General features: G+C 44.2%; 1 protein-coding gene across 3 annotated transcripts in view; it reads right to left on the bottom strand.

Moving 5' to 3' along the window:
• LOC146207283 (midasin) overlaps positions 1-27277 on the bottom strand; it is a 261721-nt gene that overhangs the window by 80087 nt on the left and 154357 nt on the right. For 2 of the 3 annotated variants that reach the window (XM_084581249.1, XM_084581150.1), the window contains exons 37-49: positions 25339-25586; positions 20662-20776; positions 20425-20593; positions 19205-19563; positions 17298-17440; positions 15975-16231; positions 12716-12829; positions 11954-12117; positions 10188-10363; positions 6289-6431; positions 5975-6154; positions 4458-4685; positions 3168-3437 (exon numbers count right to left, since the gene is read on the bottom strand). In XM_084581249.1, the coding sequence (XP_084437375.1) occupies positions 3168-3437; positions 4458-4685; positions 5975-6154; positions 6289-6431; positions 10188-10363; positions 11954-12117; positions 12716-12829; positions 15975-16231; positions 17298-17440; positions 19205-19563; positions 20425-20593; positions 20662-20776; positions 25339-25586 (2566 nt within the window). The remainder of the gene's footprint in view (positions 1-3167; positions 3438-4457; positions 4686-5974; positions 6155-6288; positions 6432-10187; positions 10364-11953; positions 12118-12715; positions 12830-15974; positions 16232-17297; positions 17441-19204; positions 19564-20424; positions 20594-20661; positions 20777-25338; positions 25587-27277) is intronic. The other variant, XM_084581196.1, reaches the window with a different exon arrangement.

Below are 27277 nucleotides of genomic sequence, written 5' to 3'. Positions count from 1 at the left end.
TAGGCTAAAAGGTAACTGGGTTTGGGCCCACTGTGGAGGAGGGGCGCGCAGCGGGGTTTACGGAGCTTCTCCCAAACGCACACCCCTGGAAAAGCTGAGCGCCAGGCCGGGGGACGCTTGTACCCATTTTTACCGGTGGGTGTCCGGCGGTGGGTTTCGAACTAACCACCTCCCGCAGCCGAGACGGGCGCTCTAACCACTAGGCCACGGCTGCGGTAAGCCTTGACCGCCTAGTAAAGAGCAGAGACATTAGTCTGCCAACCAAGATCCGTATAACTCGTGCTATGGTCTTTCCAGTTGTGATGTATGGATGCGAGAGTTGGACTGTGAAAAAGGCTGACCGCCGAAGAATTGACGCGTTTGAATTGTGGTGCTGGCGAAGACTCTTGAGAGTTCCTTGGACTGCCAGAAGATCAAATCAGTCGATATTGTCGACCATAAACCCTGACTGCTCATTGGAGGGTCAAATTTTAAAGTTAAAGCTCAGCTACTTTGGTCATCTGATGAGAAGAGAGGAGTCGCTGGAGAAAGATTTGATGTTGGGAAAGGTTGAGGGTCGCCGGAGAAGGGGTAGGCAGCGAACGCGTTGGTTAGATGGCATCCTCGAGGCACTGCAGATGAAGTTATGTGATGTTAGGAAGATAGTGAGAGACCGGAAAGCGTGGCGTGACATGGTCCATAGGGTCACGAAGAGTCGGACACGACTGAACGACTAAACTGAACTGAAAAGGTAAAGCAAATATTTGAAAAACACTGGCAGGTGTACGAATGAATGGCATTGAGAGCACAAAAAAAATCCTGATTTAAGGCATCACTGCGAAGTAATTTAGCGCCACAATACATTTTACGAAAGAAGGTGTACGCATGCATGTTTCATTAATGAGTATATACAGTATTAACAAAGGAATGCAAGAAATACTTAGTCAGTCATATCCTTCAAGCTTTTTAATTGGAGAAAACTGAGTTCTTGTGTTGGTGGTCCATTTGCAAACTGACGTTCCTGAAACCCAAGGTCAATATATCTAGAACTTGGGATCCCCATTCACTTCCTAGCTGGTTGCAGCATTTCTTTTTAAATGCAGTAGGCACTTCATACCTCTGCATTAATCCTTCCTCTTTTCCTTAACTGTGCTTCTTTGGCCCTCCTTTTTTTTTTTCCTTTATCGATTTCATTTTTCTCATTCTTGTGACCCTTTTGCTCAACTTTGCTGCAGTGCTTTTTTTTTTTTTTTTTTTTAAACCCCCGCTCTGAGCCCCCTGGCTTCTTCGTGTGTTTCTTTTCTACCCGGAGACAGGTTTTTTCCCCGGTGTCCGTCCATTCATTCATTCACCCTTCATGTCGTAAGGTGTGGTTTTAATTTTCCAAGGCAGCTGTTTACCATTTAAAGCAGATGACGTGCTGCAGTCAGCACTGTTTGTATGTGAACGAAAATTTCTTTTCTGCTGGGCTAACTGCAGAAAGGGCTATGTGTTCAACTTTCGCTTTGTTGTCGACAGTAATGCAACTTGAGAAAACTATGCATAGCAAGCATGGTTTAGAGACGTCTTGTTCCGACAATTAAAAGGCACACAATACCGGCAACGTTGACCACCCACAGTACTGCCGGTGCGGAGCAACATTACGGCGGCAAGGCGGCCGACTGTGCTCAGATTGCGTTCAGCGCCAGCGCTGCATGCGTTACAAGAGCAGAAACTCCTCTCCATAGGGAGGAGCACGGAGACGGAAGACTAGCAAGTCTTTCTAGAAACCATAGTACGGGCATATTTTTATTGCCATGGATCTAATTTATTAGTATGCTGTCGCCGACTAACGCTATTTATTCACAGAGCCCAGAAAACAAAACAAAATCAACAATGAAATATTCCAGAATGGTCTTCAGTACCCCTGGTTTATTGACCTAATTATTTACATTTTTCCCCGCCGTGGTGGCCCAGTGGTTAAGGTGCTTGTCTACTGAGTTGCGGTACTATGGTTTAATCATGGTCGCATTGCTATTGACGCCGAGAGCACAATACCCATGTACTATGCAATGTGGGCGCCAGTTAAAGAAATGACAAGTGGTTTAAATGATTGAAGCCCTCCATTATGGCATCACTCATAGCCTGAGTTGCCCTAGGAAGTGTGCAGTCGTTTTGCTTTTCGTCACTATTAGAAAGCTACCAGTTTGGCAATTAAATCAACCCGTGGAAGCGTGGTCCTTAAAAAATGCAATCCCACTGGCTCCAAGGCTGCTTTAAAATTTAGACATAGTGGACTGTAACATATGACCAACTAAACATCTTGAGCAAATGCAACGTAGTTTATTTGTCAATATTTAGAGGGAACCCCCAAGGCGGAGTAGATTTGCAATAAGGGAGTAATAACTCATTGAAATCCATCCAAGCACAGCCATACGGCTACAAAGGAAAGCTATACAGCTTTCTCAGAGAAAAAAAAAATTTCGTCCTGGTTCGGGGATCGAACTCGGGACAGCCATCTTTCCAGGGCAGTCGCTCTACCAACTGAGCTAACCAAGGCAGTCAGGAGACTAGATGGTAAGACAAGAGCAAATTGATCAATAACTAAAATGGGAATGGTGTGGGTCAAATATAGTAGAGTAGGGGTTCCTGAGATAGCTGCACAGTTTTCCTTTGCAGCCGTATGGTTGCGCTTGGGTGGATGTCAATGAGTAATTACTCTTTTATTCTCTAAATATTCTCTAACACGAGGTCTTTTTGTTGATAACAGAACAATAAACTTCTACTAAACAACAATTCTAGCATAGCAAAGAAAGCATTGAGGGCTCATCACAATGATTCCAAAGCAATGGTTTTTACATCAAGCAGCTACCGAGAAAACTTGTCACAAATATCCACTGAAATATGTGTCACAAATATCCACTTATAAACAATATGAGATCATTAGGGTGGTTCTTCATAGGACTCAATGTAAAAAAAAAAAAAAAAAGAAAAAAGAGTTAAACGAGGTGTTCCACGAGACTTCAGTACAAGTGCACTTCGTAACCATTTCCACGCAAAACTGAAATTAAGCATCTGATCTCAGGTGTGTGCGTGCGTGCGCACGCACGTGTTATACAGCACTCTCCCATGGCACTGCTTACAACTAAGCCTTTGTCATCATACACTCGTAAAAGAGCACAGCATGCAGTTACGAGTCTTCAACACACCTTGGGCCAGTCCACTGCACCACTGTGGTCCCGTTGTCGCCCAGTGACCAGCTCGTAAAGTGCAGAACGAAGCAGGATGAAGCGCTCGCCTTTGCTTGTGAGAAGGGCCAGCAGCTGCTGACATGAGAGCACCTCTGACAGACGGTGAGGAGGCAGGGCAGTCGGAAAAGCCAGTGCCTGCTCTAGAAGATGCAAACCCTGTGTAGGGCCATTTGAAGCCTGGAACTTGGAGGTTGACAGCACAGCAAGCATCCGAACACCATGTATCACCTGAAAGTAAATGAATGGTGGCATTCAGACTACACAGAAGCAATGCAATGAAGCTGATACTAAAGCCTCAATTTTTCAAATCTAGATGAGGGCCCGACAAGTGATTGGGTCACATTTAACTCCAATATAATAAAGAGCGTTATATAATGTACTAGCTTAGTGTGAGTACCCCTTCCACCATGCATTACGGATATCCCTTATCTCTTTATCAGGGATATACCAAATGGTCCAAAAAACATGGGGAAAAAAGAAAAAAGAAGTGAAACATGCAATGTTTGTAAACTATGAACTTCTTTTCACAGGCAAAATGTGGTTAATTGAGTTTGCCCACGCTCTTAAATTTTAAGATACTACAAAATGCTCACACGGTTAATAGCGTCATGTGCATTCAAACATGTCAACGACGTCTTCACTGCTAAAAAGCAGAAGTCAACATTGTAACACAAATGCATCGACTGCATTTCTTACATTCCCACACCCTGCAATTTTTGGTCATTTTTGTCATGGTACAGAAGCCCAAATACAATAAAACTGTGTAGTCATATTGAATATTTTAAGCTGATGCTGGTACATTCAGAGACGGTCATTCTGTTTACTTTCTTCCTGAGTGTTCCATCTCGTAGTGTTCGCTACTGTCATCCCCTACGAAAACAAAATGTTATTGCTTTGTGCAGTGGGTGAATTTGTTGACGGTATCACCTGCTGCTGTGCTGCACTGCCTCACGATTCTGGCTGGGATTACAGTCTAATCAGAGAATTATAGTGTCACATCACGCTGCACCATAACTCTCTTGCAGACGGAATGTAGGGTGCACTGAAGTTTGCGATTTTCAAAGACAATTTTTTTTGAAGAAATGTTCTTTTTTAAGCCCACGGATTTTGTTTATTTGGACCATCTCCCAGGTCCTGCCAAGACCGAAAAATCGGTTGGCGACCGTAGAGCAGTTTCCAAAACAGCCTTATGAACACAAAGATTTGTTGCGAGAGAATTGGCTGCAGAAAAGTTGAGCTTCACCTGACCTGCACTAGACCCAAAAGAAATGGGTAGCAGAGGTCTCTGAAGGAAGAGTGCTCCAGACGCAGCTGACTGCACAAGGCCTCCAGTGTCTTCAGCCATGGCCAGATGTCAGCAGGTGCCTCCCGTGCATCCTTCGAGGCAGAGCAGAGGCTCTCCAGCACAGACTCCACTCGCTCGGCACTGGCAAGTGTGCGCGCACACTGGCGCATCTGCCGTGCAACCTCTTCGTACTGCATTGAGACAAACACAGCACAGCAGTGTCAGGCAGGAAAAGGTAATAAAGCTGCGCTGGCATAGTCTATCACAACAATTATTTTCTTTTTGACTCGGGTGAACATTAAGCACTCCTGGCCAGACCACATCAGCGGAGTCAAGTTGCTATCGACATTTGAACTACTATATAATAAAGCACTTGTATTCCATCAACAGTAGGAATCTGCAAATATTTAAACTTCAAATATGAATCGAATATGTTTATTTGAATTGTATTCAAAAATCTCATATTCGAAATTTCCAAATATTCGAAAATTATCGAACACATCGAAAACTTTCCAATTCATTGCAGATCTTGCACCTCACTGCCATGCTTTACCGTGTTGATAGTGGAGTGAAGCATCCTTATAACGTGACGGGGCCGTTTTGCAAAGAGCGTCTTCCCGACAGTGCGCGCAAAGCGAAGCACATAACGAAACCAGGAAAAAAAGCTTCGTGCTTTTTTCAGTTTCATCCTAAATGCAAACAATCATTGTGCATGTGTTCATCAGCTACAATTACTGTGATGTAAATGGTTTTCCATAGTTTTTTCAGGCTCATTTGATAATTCGAACTTTTGGTTAATTCGAACATTTTTTTCTGGTCCCTCGAAGGTCGAATTAATGAGAACTTACTGTATTCAGCAGCGATATGACTGCTCCACTAAGCTTTATGCATGTCCTTCCTGTAAAAACACCGGTATACGAAATTTTTCATAAGAATTATACTGCATTTTTCAGTAGGGTACATACTGCTGTCCAATTCTAGTTTAATGTTATCAGCAAATATACCATGTGAATTCTGAGATAAACAAGATGAAAAATACGTACTATTTCTAATGTTCTAATTTTTTTTCCCCACTGATCCAACATTCAATATTCGAAGGCATTATCCGCCCTATTCGTATGAAAAAATTTCAATATTTGCACACCCCTAGTTAACAGAAATGTTCATGTATACGTAACTGCATTATCCTTAACATACCAACAGTCACCTTCCTTTCTATAACTGCGAAAAAGTGACTTGAGGTAACTAAAGAAACACTCTCTCATGGGAAAGCCATTTAGTGACAGGACTGGCTAGTAGTTTAATTCATTCGAATTAATGACATTACTCTATATGACCGAAATAATCAGAAGATGACAAGTTAAGGTAACCAGCAAGTACAGCAGGAGACTTGGTCAGTTGGACAACAGTGTGGCAGAGGCCGACAGGCCATTGCCCTTGGCCAATTATAATGAGGATCAGTGGTTCACTAAGTACTTGCCTTTGAGTCTGGGGCTCTGTGGGCTTTCCTTGAGGCTAGCTGCTTCACTAATGCCTTAAGCTGCTGCTGGCGGCATCTCTCCAGCACCAGTGCAGGATGCGTCTCCTGCTCTTGATCGTTCCCTGTGCGTGCTGCGTGTGTCCAGTTTCGCAAGTGCCGCTCTGCTTCCAGGTCTGATAGCTATAAAATATTACGAGAGAAAAATAAAAACAAGGCTCTGCCTAAAGCACTGCAAATGGAAACAAACCCTGTGCTCCTTGGCTGTGGCAGCGAACTGAAAAAGATCTGTGTGCGATGAAGTTGCTTTCACTCACCTCTTGCTCAGCGTACGCCAGCTTCAGAGTTGCTTTGTAAACTGGGTCAACAGGATCCCACGGGACAAGAAGCTGCATTGCACATAGACCAACCCGAGCTGCAGCCAGTCCAAGGGACCACAGCCAATCTCTGTTACAGGAGCCTAAAAGTGAAGGCAAAGGTTCCAAGGGGATATAAAAAGAAGGAGGGATGCTTAGTCACCTGAAAAGTGAAATGTCACATCATCATCACATCACTTTATTACCTTAAAGACCCCTGGTTCGGGGGTATTACATAAGGGGTGGGTACATGTATGAAGATTATATACAAAATCTTCATATGTGACAGCGTTACAAGCAACGTTGCTGCTACAAGATCCTGTCCTTGCAGCCCAACATGCTTCCAATGTATCACTAATCACTCTCAGCCATGTTACGTGATCAGTGTCTCCCAACTGCCTGCACATCTGCATACTCAGCCTTGTCACATCTCATAACATCATACGCCTCTGAGACATGTTACCTGCAAGACAGCTATGTCTCATGTGGTGTCGTAGCATCGCTCGAATACCACCTGACCAATAAAGTATTCGGCCATGTCGCCTGACGACTTGGCTGAAATTCCCCAATTGGTAAAAAGGTAGACGACATGCCAAGGTTGCAAGACAAGAAAAAGTGCCGGATGGTAGGCAAGGTGTATGATATCACAATACCATGCAAATTCTCTTGAAATGGTGATTTTTCCTGTGAACAGAACCCTTAATGCTTCAATGAATATTACTGAATTATTGAAAAGAAAAGAGCCAGAGGTGTTGTAGCTTTAGTTCAGCAATGTAGCCCTGTATTCTGCTGGGGAACTACCTACCTTACAGTTGTGCATTCCTTCACCCTTGCCGTAAACTCCTTCTTTTAAGGTATGAAAGAGCACTGAACAAAGGCTGACAGAGAGCCTCAGTTCACAAGCTACGCCAACGTTTTGACAAAGGGACTTGGCCCAGATTAAGACAAGTCCCCATGTTGAAACGCTGGCTCAGCTCGAACTGAGGTCTCCCATCAACCATTGTTCAGTGCTCTTTAATACTGTGTAGCCACCTTCTTTCTTCATTCTACCCTGGACCCTTCCAAAGGTAGCCACTCGGTAGGATCCTCCCATGGAAGCCACAGTCAGGCTGCGCAATCCTCCACTCTCAGCCCATCCTACTAACACCATCTGTTGCCTCTCTTCCTCTTGCAATTCCCTTTCCATCTAGCAGTGGAGAACCAATTCCCCTCTCCCCTTTACCAACTGCCCACTAAACAAATCCTACAATTCCTTTTGCTGTCAAACAAAGAAACTTGCTATAAAAAAAAAAAAATTACACTATGCATGATAGGTTCAAACAAACAAACTCGCTATACAAACAAAAACATTGCACCATGCACGAGAGCTTCAGAATCAGGAAACTTCAGTGTGAGTTTTTCCATTAAAGACTACCACGAGCTTGATCAAACCTAAACCACAAGTATGCTGGCGTGATATGAAATATTACTCCCATATAGTTGAGGATTCGACGGAAACCCCTCTGACGAGGGAAAATCAGCATATTATTTATGTTTTGTTTTTCTTTTTCCTCTGAAACTTCGGCGAGCGCTGTTTTCTTCAATATATTACTCCTATAATTTTTCAAGCCAGAGTGAAGAGTCCATCTAATTCACATTTAGCCTGACCATTATATTAACCCTTTCGCTGTTGGGTGTATCTGGCCGTGATGAACCCTTAGTGTCGGCTTGGTGTCACGGAACGAGCATAGAGATTTATTTTTGATTACGACTGCTATACAAATAATGTAGTCAACAGAGTATGCACATTTCAGTGTTTAGCAGGTGTGCTAATTAACAGCATCATCATCATCATCAGCCTAACTATAAATGAGATAAATGAGGATAAGCAAAAAAAAACACTGTTCGATACTTCTTAGAGTCCAAATCAGAGCTCAGAAGAGCCATCGCTCCAGTACACAGTCGAAGGTCCCGCGCAGTCAGCCATCCGAAAGTAACCGCGCACACGAAGGCCGCACTTTTGGTGGCCCCCACAACAAAGAGAAATGGCACGTGAAATCAAGATGACAGAGGGAGATAGAAAGAGGCTAAAGCAACCTCCTTTGCTGCTGCTAGCCACAAGCAAGAGCGCGGCGAGAGAGAGTGAAAGCAGCGATCGAGTCTTGTATCGGTCTATTGGAGAGGCAACGGCACGCGCCCCTGAACTTGATGCGCCATAGCAGACATGCCAAAAAAAATAAAAATAAAAACCTGCAAACCTGTGGCAGATGGCAGAACAACCCTTGAGCCGGTAACCACACACGCACGAGCTGCATGAATGAGCAGCATGAGAAAGTAGTGCGAGCAGAGCGACCACGTCCCCCAGCAAAGGAACGCATGTTAACTCCATACTCCTCAATATACGTACCATAACAGCGCAAGGCAAAAATACAAATTTGTAGAAAGATTTGACAGATGGCATGCCAGTCCACTCAAGTTACCGACATTCTAATGGAAATTAAGAAGAAGAAATGGACATGGGCAGGACATGTAGTGCGAAGAGAGGATAACCGATGGTCGCTGAGGGTAACAAACTGGATTCCAAGGGAAGGAAAGCGTAGCAGGGGGCGGCAGAGTTAGGTGGGCGGATGAGATTAAGAAGTTCGCAGGGGTCAAGTGGATGCAGCTAGCACAGAACCGGGTTAAGTGGAGAAATATGGGAGAGGCCTTCGCCCTGCAGTGGGTATAGTCAGGCTGATGATGATGATGCCAGTCTAAGCACACCAGCTCTGCCGCTACGGAACCGGAAGAGGTGCCAATATCGTGTTCAGACGTTTCCACCAATCAGATGACTCAAGGTCACGTGAGATATCAACACTCTCGATAATGACGTAAACTCGGAGTACAGGCCCTAGTGTTTAGTTTTGGAAAATTCCGTTGCATGGTGCAAAATGTAAAACTTACCAGTAAAACTTACCAGATTACCAGTGGAAAAAATTCTCAAAGCACAGAAATTATAGAAGCAAAAAGGCACAAAAAGACAAAAAGGCAAGTTCTCCTGAGTAAACCAAGGAATGTTGCCAGTTGACTTTAAGATGGCTCCCAGCAGATGGTAAGCAGGAAATGGAAAGAGATGGGCCTTTACAGCATTGGTGCAGCAGACTTACATCCCACAAAACTTTCTTAAAAACCTTGTTCTCTTTACACTTCGGCACATACATATATGACGAACACTAACACCATGGGACGGGGACAAAAGAAGGTCTCGTATGACTACTTTCACAAAGAATGGGGGAACGTAGCCTGGGAAGGATTCCTTTTGGCTGAAAAAAAAAGCTTTAATTGGTGAGAAGCTGACTCACAGATTTCCACAAATCGTACATTGCTAAGCAAAGGAGAAGACAGAGGTGCATCTTGGCAGCCGGCACACCAGAGCCTTGAGTGTCTGTCCCCCTTGCACTACATTTTGAGTGCCTGCTGGCCAGTTTCACTACTCTGAGAAGAAGGAAACAGGAAGCTTTCCACCAAGAATAAGTCCTAGGCTAGCATAAACATACCGAAAATCGGCACTTTTCGATTTTAACCCACTCAATATTTTTTCTTAGTGCCAGATCTTTATCAGTGTTATTCGGTTAAAACTGGAAAGTACATGACCTAGTTATGACACACCAGAACTTAATGTCAACTACTTCAGTGTTCACAGCACTGGAAATGGCCAGTGTAAGCAATAACGAGTAAATGCTATATGCGAATTCAAACTAGAGATACGTCGAGCATGCCTAAACTACAGCATTTTCACAATGACAAAAAATTGATGCAATGATGCCTATTATTCTTGCCCTTATACAATATCAAAATAGGTAATGATGGCAAAGCTTTCCCACTGTTACAAATAAACTCACCACCGTTCAAGTCCAGCTGCTCTAGCTGCAGAGCAGCATCCTTAACGAGTGACCTCTCTTCTTCAGGAAGTTCAAGGACTTCCCACCACTTCTTATAGACAAATGCCCCTGGGAAGCCAGGTAATGCAGAACTCAGCCGGGAGAACCACTTGGCCAAAGCAGCTGAGTAATTCAGCCTGAAAGGAAACCATTACAAACATTCACAAACTTGGTCTGAATGCCATATGGGATGGCAGCATGTATGAGAAAATGAAAATAAATAATGTGTAGCTACAAGCGACCCACACTATTCACAGCACTGCAAAGCACAATATTGGAGACGCCATTTTAAAGCACGAGTGAAGATCTTTGCTCAAGCCTTACACAACAACGCAGATTAAATCGCAAGATTATGAGTGGTCAGCTCCTTCGTGGCAAAGAGAAAGTTGCACGCCATATTGAAGTGAGTATGATTGTGTGCACAGCTAGGCCCTTGAATGCAGTGCAACAATGGATGAACACACGGTGAAAAACCAGCTGCACAGTGCTGGATGCAGGTAACCAAACAAAAACTACGCAGCATTGTTTCAATCTGGTGCCTTTCATGACACTGTATTCAGACAGCACTAAGTAATACTCACACTGCCGATGTGTGTTTTGCTGTGCAGCAATGTGTGTCAACTACCACATTTTTTGGTCGCATAAGTCGCTTTTTTTTCTTTTTCTGAGAATTTCGTAGTGCGTATTCAGCAGTGCGACTTATGTGTGGAAGAAATTCGGGCTACAGCAGCCTTGCTTTGTGTCTGTGTGCTGTGCGATGTCAGCGCATGTTAAGAGATCCAGGTGGTCTAAATTAATCCAGAGCCCGCAAATATGACATCATGCAGAGCCCATTTGTCACTTCAGGAAATTAAACCAGACATTTTACAATTTTTACATGGCAATGACAATAAATGTTTTTCACCACCACCACCATGCGTGCTTCAAATCTCTCGCATCTTGTCTTATTCCTCACTAACCATATCGCCGCTGTAAGGCGAAAAGGTTACGATGCGGAATTTCAGCTGTGTGCAATTGCATTTGCCAAAGAGCATGGGTACTGGGCTCCAGGAAGGCAGTTTGCAGTTAGCGAAAAAAATTATCCAGAACTGGCGCAAAGCTGCCACAGTGCGCCGGATAATGAAGTGGACCATGAAGGCCAGGCAAGTGCCTAGTTGGCGTTGCATATTTCCCCTAGCTGCTATGACTCCTCCTCCTTTCGTTCCTCTTTTATCTCCAATGCTTTTGATTAAACACTGCCAGTAAGTAAATAGTATACCATTTCTATGTATCAAAATAAAAATTTTGGAAAGCACTTTTCTGACTTGTTCAGACTTTGGGCTCTACATGCACCTGTGTGAGCACTGCGTATCATGGGATATGTGCAATAAGCGGGGGTAAGCTAATCTTCAAAGTGTTTTCTACTAAGTGAACAGGTGCATCTTATACACCGGTGCAACTTATCTGTGTTTTTTTTTTTTTCTGGACAAATTGCCAATTGGAGGGCAGTGCAACTTATAAGCCGGAAAATGCGGTAAGCTTTTAGTGTCCATTCACTAGACTTCTTCCCTTAACCAATCTGCCGACAGAGCACATTAGCCAGCAAAATAGCTCATTCAAACTCATTTAAAAGATGAATTTACAGAAAGAACTGAAAGCATTTGTGTACAGGACTTTGGTAGTTAACACTGTTATCCACTTAAAATATGTCATCGCATCTTTTCTTCACTCCACCCCACGGTACCTACCAGAAAGGCGTAGGTCCAGTCAGTTCACTTAGCAGAACCGTCAGCAGCTGCAGCTCGGAGCACTTGCTTTTGCGGCTGCCCAAATCAAGCTGGGATGATGCGGCTGTCTCAGCTATGAAGCAGCACGCAGCTGTTACAATGGGGCTCAGGTAGACCTCGTGACCCTGAATCAAAACACAAGAACAAGCTTCAGTGTGCCAGAGATCAGGACGCCAGGCATAAAAGTTCGCATTCCATGTCAGGCCACCAGGCAATGGACTGAAGAAGCACTGGTACTAGGGTAAGTGAACAACGTTCTGCAACACATTATGCATAAGTCTGCCATAAAACTTTGAAGCACTGGTACTAGGGTAAGTGAACAACGTTCTGCAACACATTATGCATAAGTCTGCCATAAAACTTTGCGTCTCTGCCCCATGCCAGCTAGGTTTGGCATTCCTCATTCACACATTTCTGCCATCATAGTAGCAAGCCTTTGGTGCTAGAGCAATGAACACAATTCTGGGTCACATAAAAGTTCACACACTGCTTTAGGTCATCTTTCAAGACATACTGTTCCAACAACTTTCTGTTGATACTGGCGATGACACTCTACTGACATGTGTTGCATCTACTGCCGCCATTTATGCTAGCTTATTTCTGCACACCAAGAAGGATTAAATGCCAATACCAGACAGTGGATAAGGAAGTTACAAGTGCAAACTCTCCCTCACTCCATTGATGTTTCTGACTTGCAATGAAATGAAGGCCCAATATGCTTGCCTGCAGGCATCCAGTCCTGTTGCCTTGTGAGCCATGTGCCAGTGTCTGCTCAAGCACGTGTGGTGCATCCCACAGGGAACACAGGTGTTCCGTCCACCAGGCTGCCATCTCACCCTGCATGTCACACAGACTTCATCTTAGCAGTGAGAGATTTGTCGAACGCATGCCACAGCTAATGGTCAACCTTTCACACAAGATGCTCATCGTGTGTACACAATGGAAGTCAATACATCCCACTAATGTCTAATACAACTCACGTCTGCAGCGACCACAACACGGAATTATCGCGTTAAAAAAATTATCGGCACACAGGATTATTGGAGTGCAGTGGTCTTAAATATCAACAAAAAAGACACTGAGCTCACATGAGGACTGTTAAGAATTTAGCTGGGCTGTGGACACCAACGTCGGCCCAAAACTGAGTAACAACTAATGAGAACTAACGGCCTAAAATATTGTGATAGTTAGTAAAATATCAATCCAGATTTCAGGGAACTGGAAGAATTGTCTCAGTTATTCAACATAAAATTATTAAAGAGGTCATGAGACAAAATTTGGAATATAAACAGTTTATTAAATCTCATTCATGATGTGCTAAGCAACTAAACCTAAAAGCTCCAGCTCTTTTTAAAACTAGTATTTTCGTTTCTTCGTGAACAGCTTGCTGATCTGGCAACTGGCACCACCAGTGACGACATAGGCTGACACCGTATCGTCTGCTGCATGTTCTGTGCACGAGCAGCATCAACAGCGATTAAGCGAAGCCACGGTAATGTCAGCCAGACATCAGTCATGCCGCGCACCAAGGTTACCGCAAACTGAGCTTGTCGCCGATCACTTTTAGCACTTTTAACCTTGGGAATCTGTGGGTGGGATTCAGGTGCACATCTGCGCCAGAGTACAAAAGGCGCATGAGCTGACCCGCTCGAACAGCATACACATTGTACACTGAAACAAGTCTCAAAAGCAACACATGAATTGCGCAATGTATATTGTGCTGTCCGACGGCGCTTTTGTACAATCATTGGGTACCGCCTGACAGCGCAGCAGCGTAAAATGTAAAGGGCACGGCGCACTACATCGAGGCACCCAATACCCCAGCCATCCCATTTTAGCAGCATCGTTTACGCTGCTCGTTGACAGACCCAAGTCTGGCCCTAGCTGCATCATGAAAGTAGACGATAAGCTCATGAGGCTTACAGCACCGGGCAACGGCGCATGCGAGCGCGAAGTATGACGGCACTCTGGCTGTGTGCTTCTCCCTAATCATCGCTAGGCCTAACTTACTTTGCACCAAAGCCACAGCAGAATGCACTTTTGTCAAGATTAGCGAGGCGTTTTATAGAAAATAGACCATTTGATTATGAAACTTCTTTACTCTCAACCCCACTGTTTCGTAGTAAAGGAAATAATTATTTTCGCCGACGTCTTAGCAGCGGAGCTAGCATAGAAGAACACGGGCACCGCACTGGCTGAGCAACTCCCACCGTATGGGTCAGCAATTTGCAAGAAGCATTCATTTTTTAAATTCCTTTTTCGAGGATCATTATTACGAGAAAAACAAATTTTAGCATGCTTTTCCGACACTGGCACGCCCATAAGCCTCCCTCAGAACTCTTGCCTGATCCCTCTAAAGAAGCTTAGGACAAGCTAAGGTCCAGCGATGACCCTGGCATTCAGTTCAAGGCCGTCGAATGGGCCGGCGTTGCCAAAAGTCTCCACAGCCTGCGGCACGCTAGCTGACCTCCCCTATTCCTCCCACTTATTGTGAATAAAGTTTTATCAGCCTCAGTTAACACTGGCGCAAGCGACCCACTGTATCGCTGGCGCGGAAGGCACGACTGGCGCGGCATTGTTTACGCAGTGGGGGCAGTGCTGCAATCGGACGATGGCAGCGGTCGCGCTGAAGGTGGATGCCTGAGCAAGAACTAAATCGCGCTTCACTACAGCCAGTGTTCTGTTTTCAGAAACATGCTGAGTACACTTATTGGGAATCATGTTAGCAAGCTTGAACACAGTACAATGTATCGACAGCTTATCGGCACCGGCACAGCAGCAGACGATGCGGTGGCCGGTGTCGCTCTGTGACGTCACCAAACATTTCAAAATGACGATCGCTGTCGGTGGGAGGCGCTTTGCGGTGTCAACTTCAGTAACTTATTTCGAAATAAGGAGTGCGCTTAGGGCACTCCAATTTCGGAAATAGAATAATAAGGTCCAGTATTATCTGCCAGACTACAAAACTGTAATATATTGGATGACCGTGGCATCTACGTCCTCAATTTTTCCTCCTCAGTCACTGTTACTGCTATAGGCAATCGTCCCTTCTTTTTTATTTAAAGTTCATTTCAGCATATCAATGCAGTTTTTGGCAAGTCTGATTTCATCTCCAGCTGTCTAACTATATAAAAAAAAATATAACAGAGAACAGGTCTACAAGAAATTCTTTGCTATCACACAAAAGCTCATGCTCAAACATTCACATTAACTCTCATAATCGTCTTGTAACTTTTCTTTTGCTTCTAGCCATATTTTAGTCATTGATATCCCTTTCTTACTCATTTTACTTGACCACAGTACCGTAAAACAAATTTCATAATATTATTTTGTCTAAACAAGTCGAACCAAGATGTATCAAACCCGGATATATCATATTGTGGTCCAGCATAAAAGAGACAAAGGACCAATGAAAGAGAAGACGACATGGGCACTATTGTCGGACTTAATAAATTATTATATCCTTTTGGAAATTCTGTGCAAAAGTACAGGAGCAGTGCTCGCAATTATCAAAGTTCTGCTCAGCAAAACATTGAATATATCGAGCAGTACACTGCGACCCTGCAAAGTGCTTTTCTCCTATGGTATTGAGACATTTGAATATTCGAAGTCTTTTCTTTTGTCTATATGTATTCGATTTATAATCACACATTTCACTGTCTGCATACCTCCTTGTGCACTCGACCTGTGTTGAGCTGGTGCATCAATTACATGGTCTGTCTAATTGAGGTTTCACAGACATGGGAATAATACTTTAAAATGCCTTAGGTTTCAAACAGCATTTTCTTGCATTACTTAAGCAAGTAAAAAAAAAATGTAGATATAAATTTGGCCACAAAAAAGTTACTGCAAGTTGTGCTCACAATTGCAACGCTGCCCTTTCAAAAAAAAAAAAAAAAAAGATTATCATGGCCGAGAGAGCAATGTCTTCAAAAAAAGAAAGAAATATTATTAATAAGACCGAAAGCTTTGAAGTGAGTACCTGGGAGTGATACTTGAGGGTCAGTGTCATGGCAACAGCATGCAGTGGGTGTCGAAGTGCTGGCGATGTAATGTCAATAGTGCTTTTGCAGCTCTCCAGGGATGCTCTGAGCACATTGCCCTCTTCGACTAACTGTAATAGACACCTGAGAGCAGGAACAGGAGCCAGCACATTAACTGACTTGTCTGACGTGTCCTCTTCAGAGTCTTCTTGCTCTGGAGTGAGTGCAGATTCCAGGCTGTCCAGCTCTTTCAGTCCTAAAGGAAACAAGAGAATTAAAGGTGCCCTTTGTAATATTTTTTGTGGCCACTCTGGTCCCATGCTTTCTAGGCTGTTGTGGTTCATGACGTCAGAACACTGCACTCAGCAACTATTATGGGTTTTCTTTCCCTCAATTATGGGTTTTCTTTCCCTGGGGTAGGGGCATAAGAGCAATGCCCAAACAAAATATAAAGCCATTCTTTTTTTGATTGCATCTTTGAGCATAGATGTCAGTTCACTTCAGGCAAAGCTTTCAGTAGTTTTCATCTTTCTTTAATTTAACAAGACACTAAGCGTTCAAACTGCACTCTAGCAATCCTCTCAGCTCCTATGAATACCTTCAGGAACTTCCAGAGCACCTGAATGTATGTAGCGTCCAATCTTTGTTGACCCACTTCATTGTGAAAAGTGACCAGGCCTTAAATATTTACAGCAGGCTGTAAAACCGGATAGTCATAAATATTTTTACTAAATATGAACATCTCATTAGAGGCAATACGTGTATGTGCATACTGCTCACACTTGCTAATTCAAACATGAAGGGGATAAAAATTTGCTCAGATTGTACCAAGTCGGAACTAAAAACACCCTTTGGTTGAGACTAAAGTTTGGCTTGAATAAAACAGCACTTTCAACTAGTTCGGTTCCAATCAACAAGGCTCTAAAGGTGCTTTCTTCTTTTCTTTCCAGTAACGTCTGGCATGTAGAGGCAAAGACAAGCACACAGCAGCTTCCAAGCACTTTCCGAAAGCCTGTGAAGAACACAAGTGCCAAAGCGTTTTAAAGCAGTGCAATAAAAAAAAAAAACTAACTGGACAACAAATGCTATGTTTTCATTATAATTACAAACATTACTCCCCGAATTTATTGCCAGCCAATATAACAATATAAAAACCAATATAAATTCACAGTATTATGACCACAGGGGTATATGCACTGACATCATACAATACACAGGCTCCTTGCTTTCCGCTTTGTTTGAAAAGCGCCTGCTGCAGCCGGGATCAGACTCGCGTCCTTGAGAGCAGCTCAAGGAAAGGTGTTTGAGAAAGATAAACAAACCTCTCTCGGAGTGCCCCTGATGAATTTCCAACATGGATGTCTCCAGCACTTCAAGAATTTGCAGCACTTTGTCAAGGGGCACAGGTAACCCGCCACCAAGCGTCTCATTCCCACACAAGGTGTCCCAGGCAAAACGAGCCAGCCTGTAATCAAAGAACACCCACCTTAAAAACAAGGCAGTGATGTTACTCGTGAAATATAATTTAGAGTAATTTTTAGAGAACTAAAATTTTCAATTTGGAGCACTTTGGGACCATCGCTTCAGGAGCAGTTTGGAGCAGAGAAATATGTGACGTGAAGCCCATTGGAGCATTTAAACATTGATTCAGAACACCCCGAGACCATGCAGCTTTATGCTTTCAAATCATTTAGTCTGGTAAACAGTTTTGGTAAAGTTTGAGTATGATCAAAAGGTGTGCTACACCACTGGGCGCATTATTATTGGCGGAGTTGCATCTGACAGGCATTCGTTCAATTTTATGTTTTATGCTGTAGAACTGTGGAGGAGGCACCTTTGTGAATTGTGTCACACAATGTTTTCTTGAAAACATATAATTCATGGTAGCTATATTGTGCAGCTATTCACGTGCCTTTGCAATGATCAAAAATTTAAAGAGCCTTATTATGTCCCCTCCACACTAACTACCTTCCTGGTTTTTAAAAGCAAAAGCCTTCTACTACCCTCCGTAAATTTTTCACCATGTGCGCATTTGACCTGGAACTGAGGAGAAACCATGAGGCAGCAATGACGTCACTCAGCAGCCATCGCCAGCGGCACCACCACTGCCGCCAAAACCTAGGTAACCACAAGCTCGCCTCTGCCTAGCCACGTGACAACCATGACCTCACTCAACCGCAGCTACGCTGGAGCTGTGGCGCGTGCATCTTTCTAGATAGCCTCCGCTGCTGTTGAAAATAAAGAAGAAGCACCGCGCTGGCCCGAGCTAGCGCACTCCCGCATAAGCTTTTATAATTGGTATAGGCCAGACGGCTGATTGCGTTCTTCTTTGATTCCGGCATATCTGTTGGTGCCAAAACCCTGGAGCAAACCAGGGACTTTTACATGCTCGTTAAATGCTTTTAGCCGGTTCCAATAGATCGAAACAGCTCTAGACAAATTAACGACAGCAGTCATCATAGATGATCCTCGTAAACTGTCTGCATCTCAGAGATTGCAAAGACTATAGGCCGTATACTATCATCTAGTGGACGTAGCTCACAGAGATGCTGCCACAAAGAGAACAATAGATGCAAGTCTAGTGATACGTGCCGCTGCTTCCACTTTGGTTACTTAGGTTTAACAGGGTGAAACCATTGGCTAAATTTTTTATTTACATCAACCAGTTCTTTCATGTTTTCTGGTACATTTGTGCTTACCTCACTAAGAAGTAACTATCAGACTCGGTTACCTCCTTGTAACTATGAGTTAAGCTGGCTGAAGCATAATTTTCTACAGTTTTGTTTAGAGCGAACATAATTCCTGAACACTGCAGTGCTGCAAAACTTTCTAACGGCCATCATGCTCCGATGACAACATCCGAAAGCGGTCACTAAGCAGCACCAACAGCATGAAGTGCAAGCCTATCAGGCAAGTTTTTTGCAGACGAGATTGAGGCATGACTGCAGTGCGGTGTCACTGTTGTAAAAAGTGCCATTACTTTCTCAAAGTGACTATGACAATAATGCCTGAATGTTCTGATAAAGCACTTGCAGGAGAAAACAAACGAGTCCATGCATTGCTAATCCTTTTTAAGACTTGTTAGCGGCACATTCCACAATGCGGACTTCTTCTTCATGAGAGACATAGCTTTGACACAATTACCATTATGCTCAGCACATATAAATTTAAATATGCTTTTTAGAGTGTGTACGTAAATATGAGAAATGTCAGGTCATCCAGTGCTCACCTTGAAGCCTTTTCATGTGCACTGGCGGCTATTTCACTGCATAGCGTACGGGGCTGACCAAGTTGTTTCACCACATGCTTCCTGACCTTGTGCAAAGGCGGCAGCTCAGTGATGAGTGCATGATTCATGCTGGCCACAATGCAGGAGAGTTCTTGGTAGCAGCGAGTTATGGTTTCCTTGACTTGTTCCTTTCTGCAGATGTCTGCTGCGCCCTTCTCGAAAGAAAGCAGGCGCAACATGTGCTTGCAGAGCCAGCTCCAATGTTGTGCAACCATTGAACTCTGCGATGCGCGATTGCCAAAAGAGGTGTCCGTGCTAGACAACCAGAGGTGCTCGAGGTGCTGCTGTACCAGTCGTGCCTAGAAAAAAAAAAAAAAATTATTCAAGTTTACATCCTACTAGGTGAAACATAAAGGTTGCAGCCTATCCTATGCCAGTAATTAAGATTGATGCCAACTGTGCATTCCTAACATTTTTCGCAAACACTACCTCTAGAGGTTTTGCTCACAAGTTATAACTTCTTCCCTTCATCTTCTGTAGCCACACAGCTATGACATTCAGTGCTCTGCTTGCAGTACTGATGTTTTTACTCCACACACATGGATCGGACAAGGCGAGGCAAACTGTGAGTGATAGTGAAATTTTTCGCAAAGAAATGCGATTGGCAGTGAAAGGTACAAAAACCTTGTGCACTATCGTGGTGCTACGATGGAGTAACAGAGTATTGCAGTTCGCACTGATGTCGACTGATTAGATCATGCAAGAACTATAGGGATGTGGAATGTGAGGCTTTACGCTAGTTTAGTATGAATCGCAGAATTATTTATAATGTCAGAACTAAGATGTTTTAGCCAAATATCGTAATTATTCGTTCAGTGCATTTCACCAAAAGCATGCAAAATTTCATGCTGTACGCCTTAAAAATAAAAAGTGTCCAGCTCCGACTGCCCCCTCCCATTTAAAATCTACCTCAGGACATAAAAAGTGACAACACTTAAATGATTGTTCTTAATGCACTAAACGCAGTGGGAAGTGTGTTGCATATATGCACTACACAGCTTTTTTCAGTTTCTGACGTAATCTGTGAACCTCCTCTGGAAGCATCAAGGCTCTCCTGCCCTTCCAAACTTCCAACCTGAATCCCTTTCTGTCGCATGCACGGAGCAGGGCCGCATCTGGGCAGGCGTAGAATATTTCCTACGAAAACCTGCATCACCTACCTCTCTGTAGAAATTGGTGTCGCTGCAAGCAGAATGCAGAAGGTAGGCCCGCAAGGAGCTTAGCATCTGTTCGAGCAGAGAACCCAGCTGAAGAGATCTAAGCATCTCGCTCTTTGTAAGGCAGGGAAGCCTTGCCTCCAGGCACCCAAGGCGCAAGGACAATTGGACCCTGAACAGTGACAAGAAACAAACCGGCGTGAACAATGGCTTGAAAGCTGTGTTCAAAAAAGCACCAACCTCAAAGCAGTGACTTCCACCAGAGACCGCTGCACTGGCTCCAGTGCAATACGCGACAGAAGGCCAGGAAACTGATGCAGGTCTAGAGGTACATCCTCAGGCAGCAGCAGTGTACCTAAATGGATGGAAATTTCATTTTGTACATTTTGCAATGCGATCTACAACCAGCTTTTAGCTCTGGCGATCATTACAAGCATTGGCATTGTGAGTCGAAAACTAGCAGAGAATATGGCCGAACAATGATTGATCAGCAGGTTGTGTGATATGCCGAGACCACACAGCATGGTAAGTCGGCAAGCACTGTCAACTCTGGCAGTTATCCTTGCATTGAGACAGTGAGACGAGATTAAACCTACCAAGACCCTTGGATCTTGAGTCATACAAGCTATCCCTAGGGCACGCAGGCATGTTAGTATGGCATTAAGTGAGGCTTTATATGTAGGTCCGCTGGTCTTTTACATAATGTGGTAACTTATGATTGCATGACAATGAATATGTGTGAAATATTAGAGGCCCAGCTTAAGGAACTAGTGGTTAAATGAGTAGCAAAGTGCATCTACGCAAACGAGGATCCGCAAGGGGAGCAAGAGATGGCAGCCATTACAGCTATCTCATCATACCTTTAAACACGGAGCTTAACTCTTTCCCTACCGCGCCCATTGAGCATAGTTAGCCCGCTAACGATGACTTCGCGCGCCGATTTTGAGCCCTTCCACGTTGCTCACGGACAAGCTATGCTATCTAGTGTGTAGTCGGATAACTTAAGTTTAGATTTTGATGCTGTTTACATTTTTCCCGTGAAGTGTCTAATTTTGAGCGCGCTCTGAACATGCGGAAACGTCTAGGTAGCATGCGAGAATGGCGGCATCCGCGTCTACGCCGCACACTTCGAAACTTCCCAAATCTGACAACCACGCACTATCTACAACCAATTTTATCGATGACCCAAGCAGAAGCGACTCTGAATTTACTGCTAATTATCGTCAGAATTCAGTTCCGAGCCCGCTGACGACGGAAACCAGTCAGGAACACCGGCGGCCGCACTCCGACCCGCTAACAATGACTTTACGCGCAAATTTCGATTATTTCCGCGTCGATAATGATGATGATGATGCCCCATCTAACGTGTAGAGTAACTGAAGTTGAGATTTTATTGCTGTTTACATTTTGTACCGCGAGGTGGCTATTTTTTATTGCGCTCCGAGCATGCGGCAGCGTCGGAGTCGCATGCGGGAACAGCGGCATCCGCGTCGACGACGCGCGCTTCGAAACGTGAAAAATATGACGATTCCGCACTGTCTACGACCAATTTTATCAATGACCCAAGCAGTAGTTACTCTGAAGATGCTGCCTTATTGTCAGAATTCAGTTCTTACCCCGATGATGATGGAAACCAGCCCGGAACGTCGGCGGCCACACTTTGTTGCCCTGTTTTGCATGCGTCTGGGACCGCTCTGGATTAGTTCACATACTCTGAATGTTTTGTTTGTGTTTCTGGTGTCATTTATCTCATTCCCAGGATGCCAAAATCATTTGGGCACGATATTTTGCCTCCCGCAAAACAGGGAGTGGCGTTCTGCCCAAGAAGGAAACCGAGCATCCGTTTCGGCATGGCGCTCTGCAGCGGCCCTTGTTGATTGCTCATTTTGCATCAAGAACACTATTCAATACTGAACTTTTATTTTTTTACAGGGAGTGGCCAATATAATGCTCTGCATTTTGTATATCTCGAAATATTTAAAAAATTTTCTTGTTTCATTTACAAGTGCATTTCGTCAAGTTTTGCGAAATTTTTTTCTAAAATCTGGTTTTGAGGAAATTATATTGTGTGTTCTAACCAAAAACTTCATATTCAAAGTTAAATGCCTAAAAGCGAATCTATTTAGCTTTCGTTTCGTGTATTGTATAAAATTTTAGACATGATAGCTTTTACAGAAAAAAAAAAATATACTCAAACCTACAGAAAACAGCCATTTTGCCCACGGTAGGGAAATAGTTAACAGCAGCAGGTTCCTCGACTCTTTACGATTGCAGTCAAACCCATTTATAACAATACCGGTTTTAACAACATATCGGATATAACAACGGGAAGCCGCTGCACAGTCAGGTTTGCCATGTGTTCTATGATCAAATAAATTGCTTATTACAATGGTGTCATATTATATTGTTGGTTATAACAAGCAAATATGGTCACAGAAAGTCAACAAGAATGTGGAAATGCAGAGACCACAAAAGCGCGCGCGTACGTGGAAGCACCGACAATTCCTATGCAGTGACAAAAAAAAAATCTGGACATAGCGCGTCAAGCCAGTGCGTTGGTCGGGTGCACCGGGGAAGCTTGCATGCCGTGGAGACGCGGGTGAGGATAGAACGCTTCCTCACATGGAGGAGGAGGGAAGGCGTAAGGCGCTACTAGGCACGGTCATTCTGAGGGAGAGCTATGAGCACTCCCCCTAGAGACAGCCTGCGGCCTAGCAACTCTTGTCCTCTCAGCCTCTGAACAGTGGAGCAGTCCATTCTGAGGGTGCACTAACCGTGGTGCGCCGCACTATCCTCCTCTATTTGCTTTGTCCAGGTCCCCGCTTTACGGTTGCACACGTTTTGTGGCAGGTGTCAAGCAGCATTCATGCACGTCTTTCTAGCGTGGTCCTCCTAGTGTGCCATCATCGTTGCCACGATCCTGCTGGCGATGAATTTTCCATGAACAGCAATAAAGGATACTCCTTCAGGAAGAGCAACACAGCCGGCGCAGAAGAGGAATCAAACAGCTGTTTTTCACGGGAAAGCATGAATGACGCGTAAACTTTTCCGCGAGTAGCTGGTCGAGTTTGATCAGTGGATGCAGCATGAAGGCAGGAAGAAGGCATTGGTACTTGACAATTGCACTGCGCACCAAACAGCTCAGAAGCTCTCACATGTGGCAGTTTTTTCCTCCCACCTAGCATCACTGCAGGCTTGCAGCCTATGGATGCAGGTGTGATTGCTTGCTTCAAGGCACTGTATCGCTGACGTGTTTTGAGCAGGTTCACGCTGAACCTCGACATTTCTGTCCAAGAACGCCGCCCGGCGCCAGACTTGAAGACCTCGCTCCTGATGGCAGTGCAGTTCATTTTTGGAGCATGGACAGAAGTAAGCTCCTCCACCATCATGAACTGCTTCAGGAAGAAGGGCTTCGCTGGGGATGCTGGCAACGCAGAAAGTCACGAAGCTCCTGCCAACACAGTGATGACTGAACTTTAGCTCATAGTAAACGGTAGTGACAGCGATGCATCGGGAGTTTAGGAATTTTTACATGCCGACGATACAGTCGAAACAGATGAAAAGCTGATAGACGAGGCTATCATCGCAGCAGTCACTGGCACAGAGGACAGCGGTGACAGTAGCGACGACGACAATGAACCGGAACTCGTGCAGGTTGCGTCTCACCAGGAGGCTCTGAGAATTATCGACTCCCTGCGGGACTTTGTTTTTGCTAAGAACCTTCCACTCCACTATGTTCAGCAGTTGGATAACTTGAAGAAAGAGACAATGCTTACGGATTATGGGTTCCTTCCCGCTACGAAATAAAAAGTGTAAGCCACCTCGTCCTCATTAAATGTGTAGTTTATAATGTTTTCTTTTTTTTTTTCTTTTTGGCCTGACCGGGTTATAACAATATTTCCATGGCACTTCAATATTGTTATAAGTGGGTTTGACTCTACAAAAAGAAATAAACAACAACTTTCTTGCAAGCAGACAGAGACAATGAGTCTCAATTACTTGAGAACCCGATGAGGAAACAAAGCATTCATATGGTAAACAGGAAGAGACATAAAACGAGATGCCCCTGTGTCAGCATAGTGTCTTCTGACCATGTTCTCAATCTGCACTAACCAGCCTTACTACAAACACTGGGGTCATTGAAACGAAGTAAGAAGGCAAATCTGAGCAAGCTCCTCCAAAATGAGTCAATTCACAATGCCTTGCAAAATCACTTGCTGTAAAATTGCACAGGTTTTTTTTTTTTTTTATAATTCGGCAGCCTCTGCCTTTTCGATCCAGACGAGCCAGGCTGCAGCAGAACTTCGCTTTTGAAAAAAAAAAAAAAAAATAATACTAAGTGCAAACTGCTGTGAAACTGCAGTTTATATCTAAAGTGTAGTGCTAAAAGCCCCATGCTCAAGCCTTGCGGGCTTCCCAGAGCATTCAAATTCCCCCCTGCACTTCGCCAGGTCTTGCGGCACAATGAAGCTACCCCCGTGAAATTGCTGCAAGTGCCCTCTAAGATCCAGCAGTGAATGTAGAGCAGAGCCAATTTTCGTTGGTTTCCAGAATACAGAGAGGATTTCGAAGCCTCTGACTCTTGAAGAATAATGGTTAAAGTGATGACAGCTTCTAAATGCTATCCTAGTAGGTACCCAGTCCTAAGTAACCAAAGTACATGTGATTTCATTCCGAATTAATGAAGATTTGCTCCGCCACAGGCCTATGTACAATTTTGAACAGAGTGAGGGAGTGGATTGAACTATCCAATTTCCAGATTAATGATGTTATATACTGCACTGACGCAATTTCTTAGTGCCTTTAAGGAGCCTTCAGCGAGACCGACAAAGTTGAAGTTTAAGACATTTCAATGTCTGCTTCAAATCCTTGTACTAATCCATAAATGCATTGTTCCGAAGTAAATGCCTGTACAACCTGCAGTGACATAGCCAGGGAGGCCAGCAGGTTTCATGAGCGTTGCCAGGGTTTCCAGCATGGGCTCCACATGCTGTTTGACAATGCCAAGCTGCTGCTGAGACCCGAGGGCATCGCGTAAGTGCCTCAACCAGTACAGTCGTTGGCACCAGTCGCCATAACTGGCTCGTTCCAGAAACAGCAGGCATGCCACATCCACCATCCGCTCAGGCTCCACTTGCAGCTGCAGCGGCGAGGGCAGCGCTCCCCTGCGAACACCAAAAGCCAAGTTCCTCAACAACCACTCTGTTGTGCCATAGATTCACTCATGTTCAGAGAGACATGCACATTGTCCTCAGAGCTTCCATTATGAAGTAGAGAGAGCTTGATAGAAGTGAAAATACATTAATCGTTTTATCACTATAAATCACAGCAACAAGGCAGCATCAGGCAAAGCGGGGGCCACTCGCCAGAACACGGATTCGTTACCGCTGCACAGTGTCATGTTCATGGCAAACAAAAGGCAAATGAAGCTTGTACTATGTCTAAAGGTGCCCACATCACCGCATTTCAGTGATAAAACGCATCCTATTTTATGACTGCTTCCAGATTTAATGAGTTGCTAGGCTTAACGAGTTCACCTCGTTTGGCTGCCATGGAGACCAGACATCAGAAAAGGCGGAAGGTTCAAGTAAGTTTCCAGGCTCATCCTTAACTGGATAAGATTCGCCGACTTCGTCTAGACTGAAGAAAACAGTTTATACCACTGATATTTTTAAATTGGTTTTGTATGATAACACTTTTGGTGAATAAAATAGCGTTGTTAGCTTTTACACATTTAAATGCATCTTCATGGCTTACTGTAGGGGCGCTGCAATCAATGAATGCAAGAATGGCTTCGCTGCAGGGGGAAAGCCCCTTTTCTAAAGCTGCACCGGGAAACTATATATTTAGGTCCCCCAATCATTGGGGCCCTTATTCTAAACTCCCTATTCATTCATGGCGGTAGTGACACCCTCATGTGAGCAATAAACATCATAGATGTGCAGTGAGGTGAAAGCAATGCAGCTCTTTGCAAATAAAAAAAGAGCCAGAATAGGTGTGGTTGCTGCTAACTATGCCAGTATGCACCATAGCATGAAAAGCAGTGTCAACATGAGGCATAAATAGAGGAACGGTGCTTGCCTCTCATTTGTGCTACCTAGCCCTTTTAGGCACCACAGACACTCTTCCCACACCCAACTGGCTTAATTTCGAACCATTCTGCCACCAGCCATTTGATGTACTTACGGCAGAGCAGGTCTTGAAAAACTTGTTTATGCAAGCAAAATGTAATTCAGAAATGTCGAACTTAAGGCCCGCTGTGTAGTCGTTTATTTCTTTAGCATAAAGAATGACAGTCATCTTGAACATCGCCTTGAACGAGCGTTGAATGCTTATCCAACGTGGTGCGCACTCACGATGATTGATGAAAAATGATATAAATCAAACTGCTGGTGAAATGTGTCAAAGAAATGCTCATACCGATCATTACCCAAACAAATCCCTGAAATGAGCAAGTGGAGAAAGTTCTCCCATCACTTATCGATGCTCCCCAATAATGCCGCTGTTCCAACTAGTGCCCCGATTGGAGCAAAGGTTCTTCCATCAAGTATTGACACTCCCATTCCACAAAAAATTTACAACAACCTGTTCCCTCGTATGTGTTCTCTACCAGAGGTGAGTACCAAGAGAGTGAGAAAGTGAAAAAGAAAAAAAAAGGACATAGTGTTGAACTTGAGCTCATGGCTAAGCTTCTATATTGCATGAGAAGTTGGATGTCTCAATCAGTCAGTGGTGTGCAAAGGGGAAATAATTAAGACAACAGAAGAGTGACTTCTTCGATAAGCCCAGTTACTAAGTGAACCTTGGTCCTCACGTCGAATGACTTCACTACATGTGCTGTCTGGAATTCCTTGCT

The sequence above is a fragment of the Amblyomma maculatum genome, chromosome 1, assembly GCF_055883805.1.
Source record: "Amblyomma maculatum isolate TAMU_Amacu chromosome 1, ASM5588380v1, whole genome shotgun sequence".
Lineage (NCBI taxonomy): Eukaryota > Metazoa > Arthropoda > Arachnida > Ixodida > Ixodidae > Amblyomma > Amblyomma maculatum.
Note: the sequence above shows the minus strand (reverse complement) of the source record. Positions and strands in the feature narration are given on the sequence as shown.